Source organism: Cololabis saira, chromosome 13, assembly GCF_033807715.1.
Source record: "Cololabis saira isolate AMF1-May2022 chromosome 13, fColSai1.1, whole genome shotgun sequence".
NCBI classification, from domain to species: Eukaryota; Metazoa; Chordata; class Actinopteri; order Beloniformes; family Belonidae; genus Cololabis; species Cololabis saira.
Genome location: NC_084599.1, coordinates 26,251,519 through 26,267,626, shown reverse-complemented (window position 1 = coordinate 26,267,626; position 16,108 = coordinate 26,251,519). Strand labels below are relative to the sequence as shown.

The window sequence follows — 16,108 nt, the reverse complement described above, 5'->3', positions numbered from 1 at the left end:
TTCACTACTGAATGAATTTGCTCCTACGTCTGCATGTTTCCTCTTAATGAAGACACAACTAGAGAGAAAAAAGATGCTTCACTTTCTGCCTGTAGTAGGGTGGCAGCACTGAGAACACAGACACTCCACAGACAGATGGGAGGGGGAGGGTGTGGGTGATAAAGTTCTGTCTGATAATCTTGGGAAAGTAAGCAGCCTTGTTTGCAATTCGTGGGACATGGTGGGAACCTTATTCCGGGTTTTATCAGCTACTAAGTGCACTATTCAAAAAGGGAAGCTGGGAGAGCATTTATGACGAACAGTTACTACATTCAGTTTCGAAAATGTATATCATGTACTGTATGAAGCCAGTTCTAATTCTGGCTGATAAAAAAAGTTAAAGCAGGTGGTTGACTTTCTGAAGAACTAAAGGACGGAAAGAGTATCACATATTATCATTAGTGCAAATAACATAATAAACCTCCAATGAAGTCTTCACTTACTTGTGCAGGGGGAGTCTGGAAGATCTGCGTCGGAGCGGTAATAACCGTTTCGACAGGAGCAAACACTGGCTGCTCCAGAGGTGGCTCGGCTGTTAACTGGGCAGGGTACACAGGGGCCATCCCCTTGCTTGGACTTGAAGGTTCCAGGACTGCAAGCTGATAAGGAGAAAGAGAGGAAGAAAAGTGTGAGGAATAATTTAAAGCGCTCAGGGTAATTGCTTTCTTAAGGGGGTCCAAGAGAAACTGGACTTTGGCATTTAAAATAAAAAAAACGAAAACATTTTTGCTTCAATACCCTACATGACTGGAATCCTGGAATAGTTTGACTTTTATTTTCAGGTATTGACAACATAGAGCAAAGTCTTAACTGCCCTGGATAACTTCATCCTTGTATGACAGACATTTTAACCACTGCACAAGCTCGTGTTTAAAATTAACTGACATGTTTAGAGTTGTTGTGCATGTAGATAGTTTCTTTTAGTACCCTTAACCCATAAGGACTCCTTTGACTTCTTTATTGTGAATGTGCCCCTTTGCAGGTTTTATCTTTTTGCAACAAATGACGATGCTATCGACTCAAATACCAAAACCCTCGTGACAAAAAGCTTTGCAGCTTTTAACTGCATCTGAGTCTTTATTAAACTAATGTGTAAACAGTACAAATATAAAAAAAGTTTTTTATAGAAGAGTATGTCCGCAGCCTTGTGGATAAAGATCTACCTTCAGCATAGTTTTACCTAAACTGGCCCTTTGATTAAGTGATGCCTCATTAATCAAGGGAAAACACTGCTCGCCTTTGAAGAAGTCCGGTCTCCATTTATAGCAGCTGTTTGGACGTTTATAACTCTAGTGATAAGTTACAGACGGGTGGGGAAACAGTAACAACAGCACTGTGATCCAGAGCACTTTGGCAGCCTCCATATCTTTCATAAACTGTCTTGTTAAAAGATGAATGAGCCTGCCGCGGTGCTTAATAAAAAAAGACAGCAGCAGGTAAGGCAGGCAAAGTTTACTAGGGGCAGTTGATTAGCTGATCCAGTGGTGCGGTGGCTCATCAGTGACAAGGACACACTCCAAGTTTTGTTCCCACTGAGTCATAATTATCACATAGATTCTCTGCTGGATTTACACACCCTGTTGAAAAGGCTGGAGGTCAGATATACAGCAGACCACTTACTCCTCCTGCTGTCCTGCCGCTTTTAAAAGTTCAATATTAGCTCAAATCCACCAGTTGGCTGCTCTGTGGACATTAGCGCTAAGTGTATTTGTTCTTCCACCATTAATCAGAGCTATCCACACCACGGGCAAACAGGAAGTACTTCTTTATAAACAGATAAGAACTAGCCTTGAGTTTTACCAGTTTTACCAGAACAGCCTCTTCGATTGGTATCGCCACTCTCCTGGGAGTTTATTTCAGTTCACCCAACACACGCAGTAAACAAAAAGAAATTTCTCTGCACACATAAGATGAGATATTGGTTTTTGAACACGTTGGCCTGACCACAGATGTTGAGAGAGCATTTCCATTAAAAGAGCCTATTTTTCTTTTTCAGGAAAAAAAGGTTGAAAGTGCTGATCAATCACTTCCAGTGAGTAAGGGGGTCATCCTCCTCCTTTCATCCATTTTTCCTTAGAGGAACCATTAAAGAATGAGGCAGAAAGACAGACAAGGAGGTAGAGAAAAAGGGGGGAGGGAGAGGTGGAGGCATAGAAAATGCTAATCCTGTAGGAGCTTTTTTTCCCCCCTCTTCCTCACTCCCCTGTGTTTTATCCTCTCATGCAGAACATAGAGCTTAAGGAACTGATTAGAATGTATGCTGAAATTGGAAAGTCTGAGGCATGAAAAAAGTAAAGAATATTAGGGAGGAAGCAAATTAGTGGAGAGGGGGAAAAAAAGAAAAAGGCTCATCGATTAATATTAATGCTGACATCCTAACTGCATCTCTGGTGACTAATTAATGAGAGCAACGGCCTTCAGATTAAGGAGAACTGGGAAAAGTAAAGACGAGAACTGGGAAGTAGAGATGTTGCATGTTGGGAAGTAAAGATGTTGCATATTGGACAGTCGGAGGAAGTTGGTGACACGCTAAAAAGATGATGAGAAATGTATGTGAAGTAAGAAAAATGGGACAGGAGAGAAAAGCAGAAGGGACCCGAGGGAGAGCGTTGTGAGAAAAGCTTTGTGGTTTCCAGTGATTAGAGAACATTTGAACAGGACCCAGTCACCAGAGCTTTAACCTTGAGCTGCCCAGAGCAGATAAATGAGTTTTTAAACACATACATCATGTTTTGAATTGAAAATGCTCTCCTTTTCTCATCCATACACACTCTCCTTCTATAGGTGAGCACATATTCGGTGTCCAGGATCTTGCAGAAGCATCTAGTTTAACATATCAGCCCGTACTTTGCCTGATTACGATTATGGATATTGAGGATATAGTTCTCTCAGCCTCATCTCTGCTGTGAGAAGAAGAATAGACCTAACCCAAAGCATGCATAAATGATGTGCAAACCACACACAAATTGAACATACACACCAATCAACCCCTGCTGATCAATAACCCTTCCAGCTCCCATCACGCCTTTCTCTCTCTCTCTCTCTCTCTCTCTCTCTCTCTCTCTCAACCACCTTCAGCTTTCTCCATTTGACCCACACACCCTGAGCCCAATTTTACGCCCTCATACCCCCCCATCACACACACAAATACACACACACAACTTCCATTTATCTGTCATTCTTCTCCTGCTGTCACCTGCACTCCATTTCAGCCGAGTCCATGCTGTTAGAATTCGCCTTTATCTCAACCTCTGTGAACTCGTCATGTTTTCCATCAGACCTGTGACCGTCACATCCCCGCTTTCAGAAACAAACAGTCCAAGATGCATTTCCATTTAGTTAGCAACCAGCTGCAAAGCAAAACTGGGGTCAAAAGATTGAAAAGCCACCAGCTGATGGCATCCACTGTGGCTGTGTATTGTTTTGCCTTGTTATTATGGGATTAATGTGTCCAGGGAAAATATGTGACTGATTATCATGTGGCAGCTGGAAAAAATAGCAATAGACTGTAACCTGTGGTCGGATTCAATTTTCTTAAAAATCAGTGTGTTCACAACAATTGTGTGCCCTTCAACAAAACTTTGATTTTGACCTACTCTCAGCAGGATAAGGGAATTCACACAATCATCATCCAGGAAGACGAGGTGTGGCACTAGATATAAAATAGCTCAGTGTTCATGAGGGAGCGTTTGAACTTTCTCTATCCTGTACAAGAATGTGTAACTTCTTAAGCTACCAACGCAAGTAATGAATAAAAGAATCCTGGACTGACATGACTTAAATGTTCTGAAAGCACTCACCTTGACACTGCGTTTCCTTCATGGCTGGTTCAAAACCAGCTGCACAGGTGCAGGCTCCGACAGGAACCATCCACTCTCCGTCTCCATTGCAGTAGAGCTTCAATGGCACGGATACCTCCAAGGCATTGGGCACACAAGTTCCTGGAGCAATAACCAATGATGTTGCCTCAGCCCCTGTTGCCGTTTCTGGGAAAACTGCAAAGTTGGCAATTGTGGTGGAGCACTTCTTGTAAAACACCCTCACTGAGATGAGTGACATGCAAGCACCAAGGTCCTGGAAGGCCAAGTAGAACCCAGCTTTGGACAGCGGCCCAAAACTTCGAACCTTTGTATTTACTCTTCCTGACTCAAGCATTGAGAAGCTTTCATCTGGGGCGATGGTGTCCACCTTCACATAGGGGTTCTCCATCCAAAAAGGGCTGGTGGCTGTGGCTGAATCGGAATCGGACTCATAGTAAAAGAGGTTGAAGGTCTCTTTGCAGGAACCTGGTATGTTGGGAATGCTGTTGCAGTCACGCACTGTGAATTTCATCTCAACATAAACTCGCAGTACATCTTTACGTGGAATGAAGTCACTACGTAGCCAATTATTCTGGTTGACCTCTCGTACATTGCAGACTTGATATGTCCGGATGGGGTTCATGGCATCATCATAGCCACTCACCTCCTCCCACTGAAAAGAGAGCAGACGAGCAACATTAGCAATCAGGGGTTATGAACAACTCTTGATCTCTTTGCCAAATAATCAATTTAATTTGTGCAGCGCTGTACACCTTGCATCTTGCATTGATGATTTACGTTAAATAAGGGTGCATAAAAAGCAAAATGCAAAAGTAATAGTGCAGAGGTTAGGACCTAGACAGGAAGAAGCCAGTATTTTTTTTTTGTTTGTTTGGCAGCGTTTTCCCTTCCATTCCCTTTCCTTTTGCCATTATGCGCCTTTCATCTCTGATTAGTGTAGCGAAAAGCCAGGGACAAGGACTGCAAATTTATCACAATTACAGCAACCTGTCACCTCCGCACCACAGAGCCACCACAGCATGTTTACCTCATATCTGTTTGGAAGTAGCAGCCACATTGCTTCACAACCAATTACGCTTCAATTATGGAGCAATGACTGCAACGTCCTCTAATAAAGGCTGCAAAAAGCTCCAGTTAACCTTCATGCTTTTTTTGTTTTTGCAGTCCTCTACATCTTTCAGTGCTCCTACAATACCCGGGGGGGGAATTACACGGGATACAATACGATTAAATTTCCTAAACTTTGATTACCAGCTTCATTAAATGAGTGCAAGCATACTAGTCTGTAATACTTTACTGTGAAATACAGTAACCCAATGCATTTTTCAATCTCAAATGAGGACACCACAGTAGAATCAATCACTGCAAAAAGTGAGTCCACATATGTATGTGTGTTTAACCACTGAGTGATATGCTTTTTTGACCTTCTTTATCACATCTATCAGTTTTTTGCATGAAGTAATGATAAAAATTAAATAATCTGAAGAAAAACAGGCAGAAACATAAAACGAGACAGAAATTGTGCTGCAATGTTGAATTTAAGTACGTAAACTGAACCTATAAGATTTGATTTAAAGGATGGTCGTTTTAATTACTCACCACTTCCTAGCGCTCCAAAAGACTATAAAAACTAAACTCTTCAAAGCCTGTAACAAAGTTGAATATATACGCTTAAAAGCTTGGGACTGAACTCTCCCTCAGAACATTTCTCAAAACTCTTGTAAATAGGCACCAATTTATTCCTCAGAGTCCGTTGTTTCCATTTGAGCTCGGAGCATCTTAATTAAAGCTGTGATATGGATGTGGTGAAGACAAGGCTATTCATCCAAGACCCTGGAGGCCACGAGAGAGCGATAGGGAGAATGGGTGTAGCTCGACGGTGGCATTAAAAAGTTGGGGAGAGGAGGAGGAAAAGACTGGAGGGAATCAATAATCACCAGCCAGGTCAATGAGATGGCTAAAAGCATGAAGTGTCAATGGGTATCTAGTTCAGAGTAATAAATCACCGTCTGAAAAAAAACGATGCAGCCAAGTGTTTGTGGGTGTGTGTATGAAGTAGGGTGTGTTTGTTTGAAATGCTAGCGTAATCCTGTCTGCCTCAGCTTGTTCTTGGTCTGTGTGTTGGTTTGAGTGTGTGCATATAGCTGTACGTGTGCATTTAGAGAGAGGTCGTCCCCCAGAAGACATGCACCAGTGGGCAAATACTCTGAGTGGCTGCTAACCAAGCTTGAATAAATTAACTAGGATGTGTGAAAAAGGGTCAAGTTTCTTGGCATCAATTTTCAACAAGATGAATCGCCATGCAAAATTGGTGATCGACTTATTAAGTTTTCTTTGCTCATAATGGTAGAGCTAGCCACAAAAAACTCTATATTTTCAAGGATATGTCGATAAACTGATAAACTGTGGCCACTGAATTTATAAATTATCTTTCAGTGAAAGTCTTCAGCTTTGCCGATGTTTCCTTAAAGGATATTGGTTGTTTTTTGTGTTTATGTGGACTTTAAGGTCCAGTGAGTGTTAGCCTACTAGCTTTATTTGTTTTTGCTGGAGACATTACCCTCCTGGCTCTGTGAGTGTTGTGTTTTCATTGTAAGATTTCAGACCTGACAGAGCTTGCACTGTGTGGGAGTATAAATGAAGCAAGTGAACAATTTACTATAACTCAGCAGAGAAAGAAAGCTTAGAAAAAAAAATCAAGGGGTCTTCAGGGGGTCATATGGTGGTGTTCTGAGAGGCACCAACAACAAACATGATGTTGTGCTCTACAGTCCAGAGGAATGGAAAATGCACTATAGCATTTTTGTGCAGCTCATGCTTGGATCCAAACCTCTGAATGTTTGTTTTTGGGAGGAATTTCTAAATGGTGTTGTTGAAGTTATTGTAAACACTTTATTATGATAACAATCTGATAAAAAAAGTTCCAATGTATATGATTTAAACAGTTGAGCTTGATGCCTTTGGGTATTCTGCAGAGCACCTGACTCATATGGCCGCTTCTGCAGGTGGAGGCCCAGAGGAGGGCAGACCTACATCATTCATTCAAAATACATCCAAACGGGTCCCATGGGTGAAGGCCTGCCCCTTGAAAATGCCCCTCCCCCATACCTGGCTCCAGGGTTGGACCCCGGTAACCCACACTCAGGTGAGGTACACTGCGGTCCTTGTTCTTTCTTCTTCATATGAGTCTGATAGAATTGCTCTTGGTCTGGGCCATCCATAGTGACCAAAATAATGAGATTGTGGCTATATGCAGCTGAAAGGAGATTCCTCCATAGGGTGGCTGGACTTTCCCTTAAAGGCAGCATGAAATGTTCAACCATTCGAGAGGAACCACTTGAGGTGGTTTGGGCATGTTGTTAGGATGCATCCTAGACACATCCCCAGAGAGGTATTTTGTGCAGGTCCAAACCATGCAACATATTTAAGGAAGACTTATTACACAGTGGAGAGATTATATTTCTTAGCTGGTTAGGGAAAATCACCCTGGTATTCACCCTGGAATAGCTAAAGGACGTGGTTGGGGAAATAAAGGTTTGGGACTCTTTGGCTGCTGCCCCTAGGACTCAGATGTTTTAAAGTAGATGGCTGGATGGATGGATGGATGGATGGATGGATGGATGGATGGATGGATGGATGGATGGGTTTTATTTCTTGTGTATATTTTCCTAAAGCCACCCAATATGGATTTTCTCATTGTGGTAAATTATCTTTTTACCTCTGTTGTATCCTATTTTTTACAAACTATTTTACTTTTAAATGAACAAAATTATAATAAAGCAATAATACAATGTTACCAATGTAATGTTGTTACCAATGTTCTTTCTATTTTTGTGAGAGCAAAAAGCTATTGAAAACCTTTTATAGTTGTTTGAGGCCTTAATGCATTGTAAGAATTTAAAGTGAACATGATAATAGATAGATTATCTCCCACAGTTAAGCTTGGGAATTAACTGAAAGCCAACATTCATTATGAGACTAATTTTAAGGAAATATTTTCATGTTTACAATGTGTTTTCACATGATGGGAGTCAAGAGGTAAGCCTTGTGATCCTTAAGACAGTTATTATAGTCACGAGCTAATCAACATGGCATGTTTTTGTATAGTTTGAAAAGCCCTGTGGGCATTACTTCTCGTCTGAGAAAGGACCTGCAACAAAGTGGAATTCCCCCTTCATCTTTCAGCTGGTTTTGGAGCATAAATGATATGGATTATGAATGTACATGCACACAACACAAAAGGACAATGAAAGTAGTAAATCCCAACAAAAACATGAGTGCACCTCTCCATACACGTTTCTCATACCAGCAGCGGTGCTAGACAGTGAGACTGTAAATGTACATACCAAACAAAGACATAGAGGTGAGACAAACTGACAAGAAATGCATATATAATATACACATGCAAGAAGGTTGTAGTATGGCATGTGAAGGCCTTTCCTCAAATTCTTAACACTTAAATATCCATCCTTTGAGACTGTATGTTTCCAGCTTTATCTGTTTGTATTGTGCAATACTCTGAAGCAACAAAGAGATGTTGTGATTCACACTTGGTTGGACAGCATTCCTGGGAGACTATGTTCGTGAGGGAGTTCATTTTGGCATTTTCTTTTTTTGTTCTCAGACAATCTTTTTCCTTCTCACTATATGGATAGTTTTTTGGATTTTATTTTACATCAGCATCACTACCTCTGTCCGTCCCTTTTAACGATGCTTTGTCTGTCCTCTCATCTACCGTGGCGCTTCTTCTTTAGCATTAGTCACCCATAACGAAACCAGGATTCAAAAGTGCACAAACAACTACACATATAATACCATGTGCATAAAGACAGAAACAACAAAACAGGGACGATTGATTTCCGTGTGTTAAAAGAAAAATAAATAAATAAAAAGACTGGACCAAGGGTGGAAAGATAACTCAGCACGACTCATGCCGTCTGAACCGCATTTCTGCAGCAGCAGAGAGAAAGCCTGGGAGGCAAAATTCCTCTTTGCTCTGTTAGCTGGCAATGTGGGAAATTTGGAGTGTAAAAGACTCACCACCGTATATACATTTCTTGAAAAGTAGCATCTGGTTTATTAAGGAAGAATCAGGGAGCTGTAAACTCCTAAACGAGGAAATGTTGGATGCTTTGTGTATGTATTATAGTTTAACAAGAGAAGGGTGGATGGAGGAATGGGAGGAGGAAAGAAGGAAGCAGAAAGAGAGGATGAGAGGCTGTGAGGGGGTTTGTCCTACTGATTGCTTATAGTTGAGGTGACTAATGTGTGTCGCTTTGTCCGTCACTAGGAGGTAAAGAAAGGGAGAAAAACGAGGGTGGGCCTCTTCGAACAGCTAAGGGTGAATCCCCATGCATGTGTGTTGGGGAAACAACTAAATATAAAAATTGGGGGCCCACCTTGCAAAACACAAGCACCGAGTCACACAAAAGCAAGGGGAGGAGTGCTGGCACTCTTTGAAGTATAGCTGAGGAGGGGTCAAGATTCTTTCTGGCCCTCTTTATCCCTTTGTGGGAGCACATGGAAAGACAAAATGATGCTGTCGCTGCTACTTTGTGTGAGGTAGACCTGAATGCACGGGTGTGTAATGGGTCAACGTTCAGAAATATTTCAGTATTTAAAGGTTACTTAAAAAAAAAGGGAGGGAGGGCTTTTCACATGATTTAAGTGCACTTATTCAGGCAGACAGAAACATTTGTGATTGGGCAGAGCATTGAATTCAGATTGTCTGGGATCTTTCTATTAGTGGTAAAAAAGCGCATCCTGATGAATGTTCAGCCATTCTGGCAGGTGCTTTCTAAACAAAACTGTACAATATTTTCAATGCACACATACACATTGAACTTAACTTTTAATATACAAAGGAAAAATCCAACAACTGAGGTGGACATAGATTTTTCTTCTTTTCAAAAACTACTCCTGTCATTCATTAATGATCGTTCCTCTTAATTAACGCGTGCAGGCAAACAAATACACACTCGATATCCAGCGAACTTACCCCGGTCTCAGGGTGTGAAGTCCATGCCAGTTCTGTTGTGGCCCACTTTGTGTCCATCAACGTCTCTGTAAATGGAGGCACAAAGAAAACATCCAGGTCAGACAAAGAGGAACAGAGTGACAAAGGAGGTAAATGGAACTTTCGGTGGTTTTACAACAATGTCATAAAAGTTGTAAAATGATCCAAGTTGCAGATAAGAGCTTTGGACCAAAGCTGCTCTCAGATAACATGATGAATAACTCAACAGAAAGGAAGGGCTTTGAGCGATATTCAACTCAATTAGACAAAGAATTAGTGTATGAGCATGTGTGTGCATGCCTGTGTGACAGAGAGACCAGAAGACGGCAGAGAGTAAGTCAAGAGATCTAGGTGGGTGATCAGTGAAGTATTGTGTGACATTTTATTGTGGCTCCTCATTTGGCTAATTAGTCTCAATTAGACGCTTTTTTTTAGACAAGGGAAACAAAACAATGGCAAATCTCAGAGAGGCTGTTCCGCTTCCCACAGGACAGTCTGTCACATATACACACAGTCAATAGCGCACATATAGTGAGTGGCGCGTTGTAAAACTCCACAAGATGTATATAAGCAACAAAAGGCTTGACTGGAGAGAGGGGTAATAAAATTAGGTGTCACAAAAGAGGAGCTCTTGAGGGAAACAGAGGTCAGAACGCTCCAGTTGGGTTTACTTTCTTTCAACACTTGAGCATGTACACGCTTAAAGTTCAGCTCTCTTTTACACCTATGTGTTACCACGATCACAAAATACACCAGCACAAAATGGTGGACAGGGACCTCTCCTGCAAATCCCTTTTTTCCTCTCAAGTTTCCACACTCTTGTTTCTGTTGGCAAAGACAACGGTGTTGTGAGAGAAGGGAAGGGAGACTATAAATGTCGGCTCTTTTACTACCTGGCGCTCAAGGCGCAGTGTGTAGTCACAGTTATTATCTCAACCGCTGCGCTGTTCTACATGATAGTAAAAGATGATGAAATGGTGTAGCTTGAGAGGGAGATTGCACTGTCTCTGTTCGCTGAGGGAAGTGCGTGATATTCCAATTTCCCCGCCTCAGTTACAACAGATGAACCTGAAGAAGTCTCTGCCCACTTTACTGCTCAACCACCAGAGACTTTATCGCCAACACTACCTTCTTGAACCTTTGAAGAACCCTCCCGCCCTTTGTAGTGATAGCCAAAGAGTATATGAGCATAGCTATGGATTTTACCCGTGCTTCTCCAGATACCTGCTGTGAACTACTACTGTGTGGAGCACCTGCAGTGACAGACACTAATAGCCCCTTGTGAATTATTGTCTAACTCAGGGAACACTGCATGCTCCTGCAGCTGGGAATTCCCTTTGAATCTAAATAACAGTGTCTCTGACATGTGTGCTTAAGTGTGTGAAATCCTCAAAAAAATGCCATGATTGCAGTCTGCTTTTGCCCAGCATTTTCTTTGCATTTGTCACTTGTGCAAATTATGGACCACTAGTGTCTTTATACCAGACACTGTGCCACTGCTGAGGGACTTCCCCTGACTTATGCTTTAACCATGTGCGATGTGGGACATGTTACTGACAGTTGGTGGTGGGTAATATGCCCGCACGACCTGGTCTTTATCGTTGCAGCTGAGCCGTGACTGCAGCGCAGCGGCTTGTCATTAAAGCTGACCTTGCAGAAGACACGAAAACATGCTGAAATACAATGACAGTCATTGGTGGGGCAGGATTGAGAGGAGGAGATTAAACAGAAAGAACGAGAACCGCGGAACAGACAGAGAGATATGCAAAGCAAACACACACACACACACGCGCACACCTGTGCAATCTGACTCAGTGGTTTGGGCAGTGGATCATTCTGGAGTGCAGGCACATCTTTAACCCCTCCTTTTTTTTAGTGCATGTCCATTGTCTAACCAAAATGAGGCTGTGTTTGTGTCCGTTTCTGACCGTGTGTTTTTATGTCTGTGTCAGAGGGCAATTGTGTGTGTGTGTGTTTGTGTTTGGTGCAAAGCCCTGCATTGTGGTCAAAGTGGAGCATCAATCCTGAGTCAATGGGCCAGAGCTAAAGCTCTGGATGACCCCGAGGTGACCGAACTGTTGCCTCCCCTCCAACGTGTATGTTCACGTGTGCACACGTAGATTTCTGTTCTGCTTAGTTGTCTTTTAACCTTACATACCCTGCAAGTGTGTAATAGCCATCAGATAAAACATATCCCAATATTCATTAATAAATAGCAAGACACAGAAACCATTTTTGTGGCTAAACTGACTGTACACATGCTTGAGCATAACGGGGAGGCACCCTAAGACCGATGAAAGTGAGAAAAGTACAGTATCTTTGAAAGCAAACAAACGTTGAAAATATCATACTGGCACGCTGCCTAATGGCCTTGTAAGAGGATAAGAAAAATATATGAAAGGAAAACCAGGAGGACATGTTGGCAGAGAAATTGCACAACTGTAGGACCCTCCCTTTGTGTACAGAAAGTGCTCGTGTTGGCCTTTTATCGCTGCGTGTTTCAACTCACTCTTTATAATCGTGGAAGTGTAAAATGAATGAAGGAATAATTGTAGGTCAGAGGCAAAAAAAGAAAAATGGAGCAAAGAGAGTAAAATAGGCAAATGAACATGGAAATGTTGCTGCCACTGATTATAAAGACAGGGAGCATGAAACATGCAGATGTGGGTGGTATCGCTGCATCAGGATAGAAAGATGCACGAGGATGTTTAACCAATCATTCTTTGGTATTCTCTTAATTTTCCCTCAATCATTTTCAATCTCGTTATCCAGCTCTAAAAGGATGCAACTAATCCATATCCTCTTCACTCCTACTAATATAAAGGTATTTTGAAATCTCTATCTTTGCTTATAGTTTCCTTGCAGCAAGTTGATAGATGAGATGCACAGTTAGGGACTATGTTGCCCCCGCCTACTGCTTAGTGGGACTATCGAACAAGCAACTCGCCATTTGAGCAACCTGAGGACTGGGTTAGGAAAGTGTTATTTATGACAGCGGTCAAATGCACCTGGGATTAACTTGAAAACCGCGGAGGAGAACGGAGGAGGCATTTATTTTCCCTGAATACTCCGATTGTGTGAGAAAAACTGTAGAAATACAAACAGGCTCGGGGAGACCATATACAAGCAAGTAAATGCTTACAAGCACACACACAAACATACACACTTGCATGCAAAACCAACCCCTACAGACTAATCCCATAATGACAAGGCAGGCCTAATAACAGGGGAGGGCACTGAAGCATTCGTCCCTATGGCCACATCCATCCAACACGCACCCACGCATGCACACACACACACACACACACACACAGCAGCCAGAGTTACAAGCCTCTTAAAATATTTCTTTGTTCAAACAAGCAAACTTCTTAAAGGAAAGGGGGGAAAAAAGAGAAGGGTTGAAGGAGGAAAGGGGAAGAAAGGCTATTATTGAGAGACAGGAATGCGTAGTCTTTTATACAAGTCCCAGGTCACAAAGAGCAGACAGGTGAGGGGCTGAGCTTGGAGCTTGCCTTGACTATTTGAGCTTTATAGCATGCCTCTTTTTGTTCGCATAGTTCTGTCAGGTGTCAGCTCAAAAGTACTGTATGTGTCACAACAACTTGTGAAGGTACAAAATGTATGCTAGTAGTGTTTTTGCAGACAGCGACGGGTTCTTGTAAGCCAAACTTTCTGCCACAACTACAAAACAAAATGACTCCTTGACAGACATTATCATTATCGGTGCTAATGAAACATGCAGAAAACAGGATTTTTGTGGACGTCCCAATAAAAGAGGCTCCAAACCCCCCTAATGACTCCTTCCTCAAAGCCCTTCCCGTCAGGCTTCTCCACAAGTTAATTATCTTCTCCCCACCTCTTCTTTAAGTTGCTTTTGTTGCGTTCCTCTACAGTCAAACAGACCGAGCACATGGCAACCTGACAAGGGGTAGCCACTCCATTAAAATACTATGTTGTCTGCTTGCCAAACACTTGAGCCTGTGTTTAGCCACAGAAATGGTGAAATGTGTCAACAGTGAGAGCGAGGACCCCACGCTCAACTTATTAGCGCTATTAGCCTGATTGCTTTGTGAGCTATCTTTGTTGGCTCCACTTTTGTTATCCTTACTGAAGCTGAGGCGGAGAAAAAGAAAGAAACAGAAAAAGAGGGCAGGAGGAGAGATGCCATTCAAATTCAAATTGTCCAGGCAGTCTTTTCGCCTTTGTCCGAGGCCAGAGAGCGATGATTAGGAGAAGTCCCCTCCATTTTATGGCAAGGCCTCCCACCCTCCCAGTAACACACACACACACACACACACACACACACACACACACACACACACACACACACACACACACACACACACACACACACACACACACACACGAACAGACTCACAGTCACAGTAATTGGTTGCTGCAACATCGACAAGCCAAGGAGTTGATTCCTCTGTGGAATTTCTGTGCAGACTCGCCTCCCATCAAAAGCCTTCCCCATCAGCACACACACATCCACGGACAACCGTACTTCACCCCACTACCACTCACTGTCAGTCATCCCACAATGGCTGTCACACAGGAAGTCTGTGTGTGTGTGTGTGTGTGTGTGTGTGTGTGTGTGTGTGTGTGTGTGTGTGTGTGTGTGTGTACACGTGTGTGTGCTAACAGGGTAACACTACACATACTTAGTAAATAAGCTCTCTTTTTCCTGACTCGTTTCCCTCTATCATCCCTCCCAATGGGAAAGTCTAATGAAATCAAGCCTTTGCCCTCTGCATGTGTCAGTGGGGCACTGCATGCTCTCAATTATTTTTTCCCTTGCCAAATGATACCGTTGGGCTCAACACTTTTTTCTCTTCTTCTCTGTTTTTTTTTTGTTTTTTTTTTATTTCTTAGTCCATTGTGTCTCAAGAAAAAAACTTTAATAAACAGTCCTTGCCCGATGACTCTGCAACTCCGTGATAAATAAACAGAAATAGCAACTATGTTTTATTTTTTTTTCTGTCAGACATTTTGAGGAACCAGAGCAGAAACAAGCAATGCGGTTCAAATGGAAAAAAAGAAAAAGCTCTGATCTCAGCCAGGAGAACATTGTGAGTTACGTAGCATTCACGTGTTTGTGTGTGTGTGCGCATATGAATGTGTGTGTGCTGGCTATTGAGTCCTTCAAGGGCTCATGAAGTCTAGTCTAGTTCCTGTACTGCCAGTGGAATGGGCTTCTTTGTCTTTACCACCACCTCCTTCTCTTTTTTCTCTCTCTCCATCATTCTCTATCCTTCTCTTTTCTTTCTCTCTCTCTCTCTCTCTCTCTCCCCCCTTACCCCTCCTATCCCTTCCACTCTCCTAATTACAAACCACAGAGGATCTGACGAACAGGTAGCCCTTGGGGCAGCTGTCTAAAGAACCAGGTGTGCGTCTGTGTGTGAATACATAATGCGTCAGCATGTGTCTGTTTGAAAAGTGCATGCGTGTGTGTATTTTTCAGCTTTCAATTGTCCAAAAATGTTTTTATGTCAGCTGGAGGAGTTTTTAGCTGCTTTTTGAAACATTAATCCAGTTCAAAGAGGACGGAAATACTTTTTTGCCGTGATGTTTGACAGTACAGATTTGGCTAACGCGCCGGCTACTAAGACCTTTTCCGTTTATCATTTAGGATTACTAACCACTTTTCTTAAATGACCAAAACAAGAACAATGAAACCAAAGGGGAAAGCCAAAAGGCTCAGAGTTTGGCCGAAACTAAACATGTCACAGCCCTTTCATGAATACGACAGTTACAAAAAAACTAAACAAAAAAAACCCACTCTTGAACAAATGGATGACAGCTGCTCATGTACCATAAATACCTTTGTTATTGGGTGAGAAAAGCAATTCATATTGACTTGGAAAAGCTTTGGCAGTCGTCAGTGTCCTGTCTGTGCATGTGTGGGAAGTTCATCATTTTTTCTTGTCATTGCTCACCTTTCAGTGGAGACTTTGACTTAACTGACTTGGTGTTTTCAGCTGTGTGTACATCGATTTCTCTCTGCCCCTTGAAGAGGTGTCATGAATTCAAAAGACGGTGGACTTGCAAAATGTTTGGCTCTAACCTCTCACTGAAAGCAAAACTTTTTCGATGATTAGGTCGCCTGAGACAGAAATGCAAGGCACTTCCTTTACTTGCAGTAAATGAGCAAATTAAAATGACAAGTTTTGTTTTACTTTTTAACGAATTGAAAAATGTTATCACACAAATCAGACGTGAGTTCTACTTC

The 16,108-nt window shown here is 42.2% G+C and overlaps 1 protein-coding gene across 9 annotated transcripts in view; it reads right to left on the bottom strand.

Annotated features, from left to right (window-relative positions):
• Positions 1-16,108, bottom strand: part of LOC133458507 (ephrin type-B receptor 3-like) — a 64,105-nt gene that overhangs the window by 25,302 nt on the left and 22,695 nt on the right. For all 9 annotated transcript variants that reach the window (XM_061738477.1, XM_061738470.1, XM_061738469.1 and 6 more), the window contains exons 2-4: positions 9,859-9,923; positions 3,840-4,512; positions 483-638 (exon numbers count right to left, since the gene is read on the bottom strand). In XM_061738477.1, the coding sequence (XP_061594461.1) occupies positions 483-638; positions 3,840-4,512; positions 9,859-9,923 (894 nt within the window). The remainder of the gene's footprint in view (positions 1-482; positions 639-3,839; positions 4,513-9,858; positions 9,924-16,108) is intronic.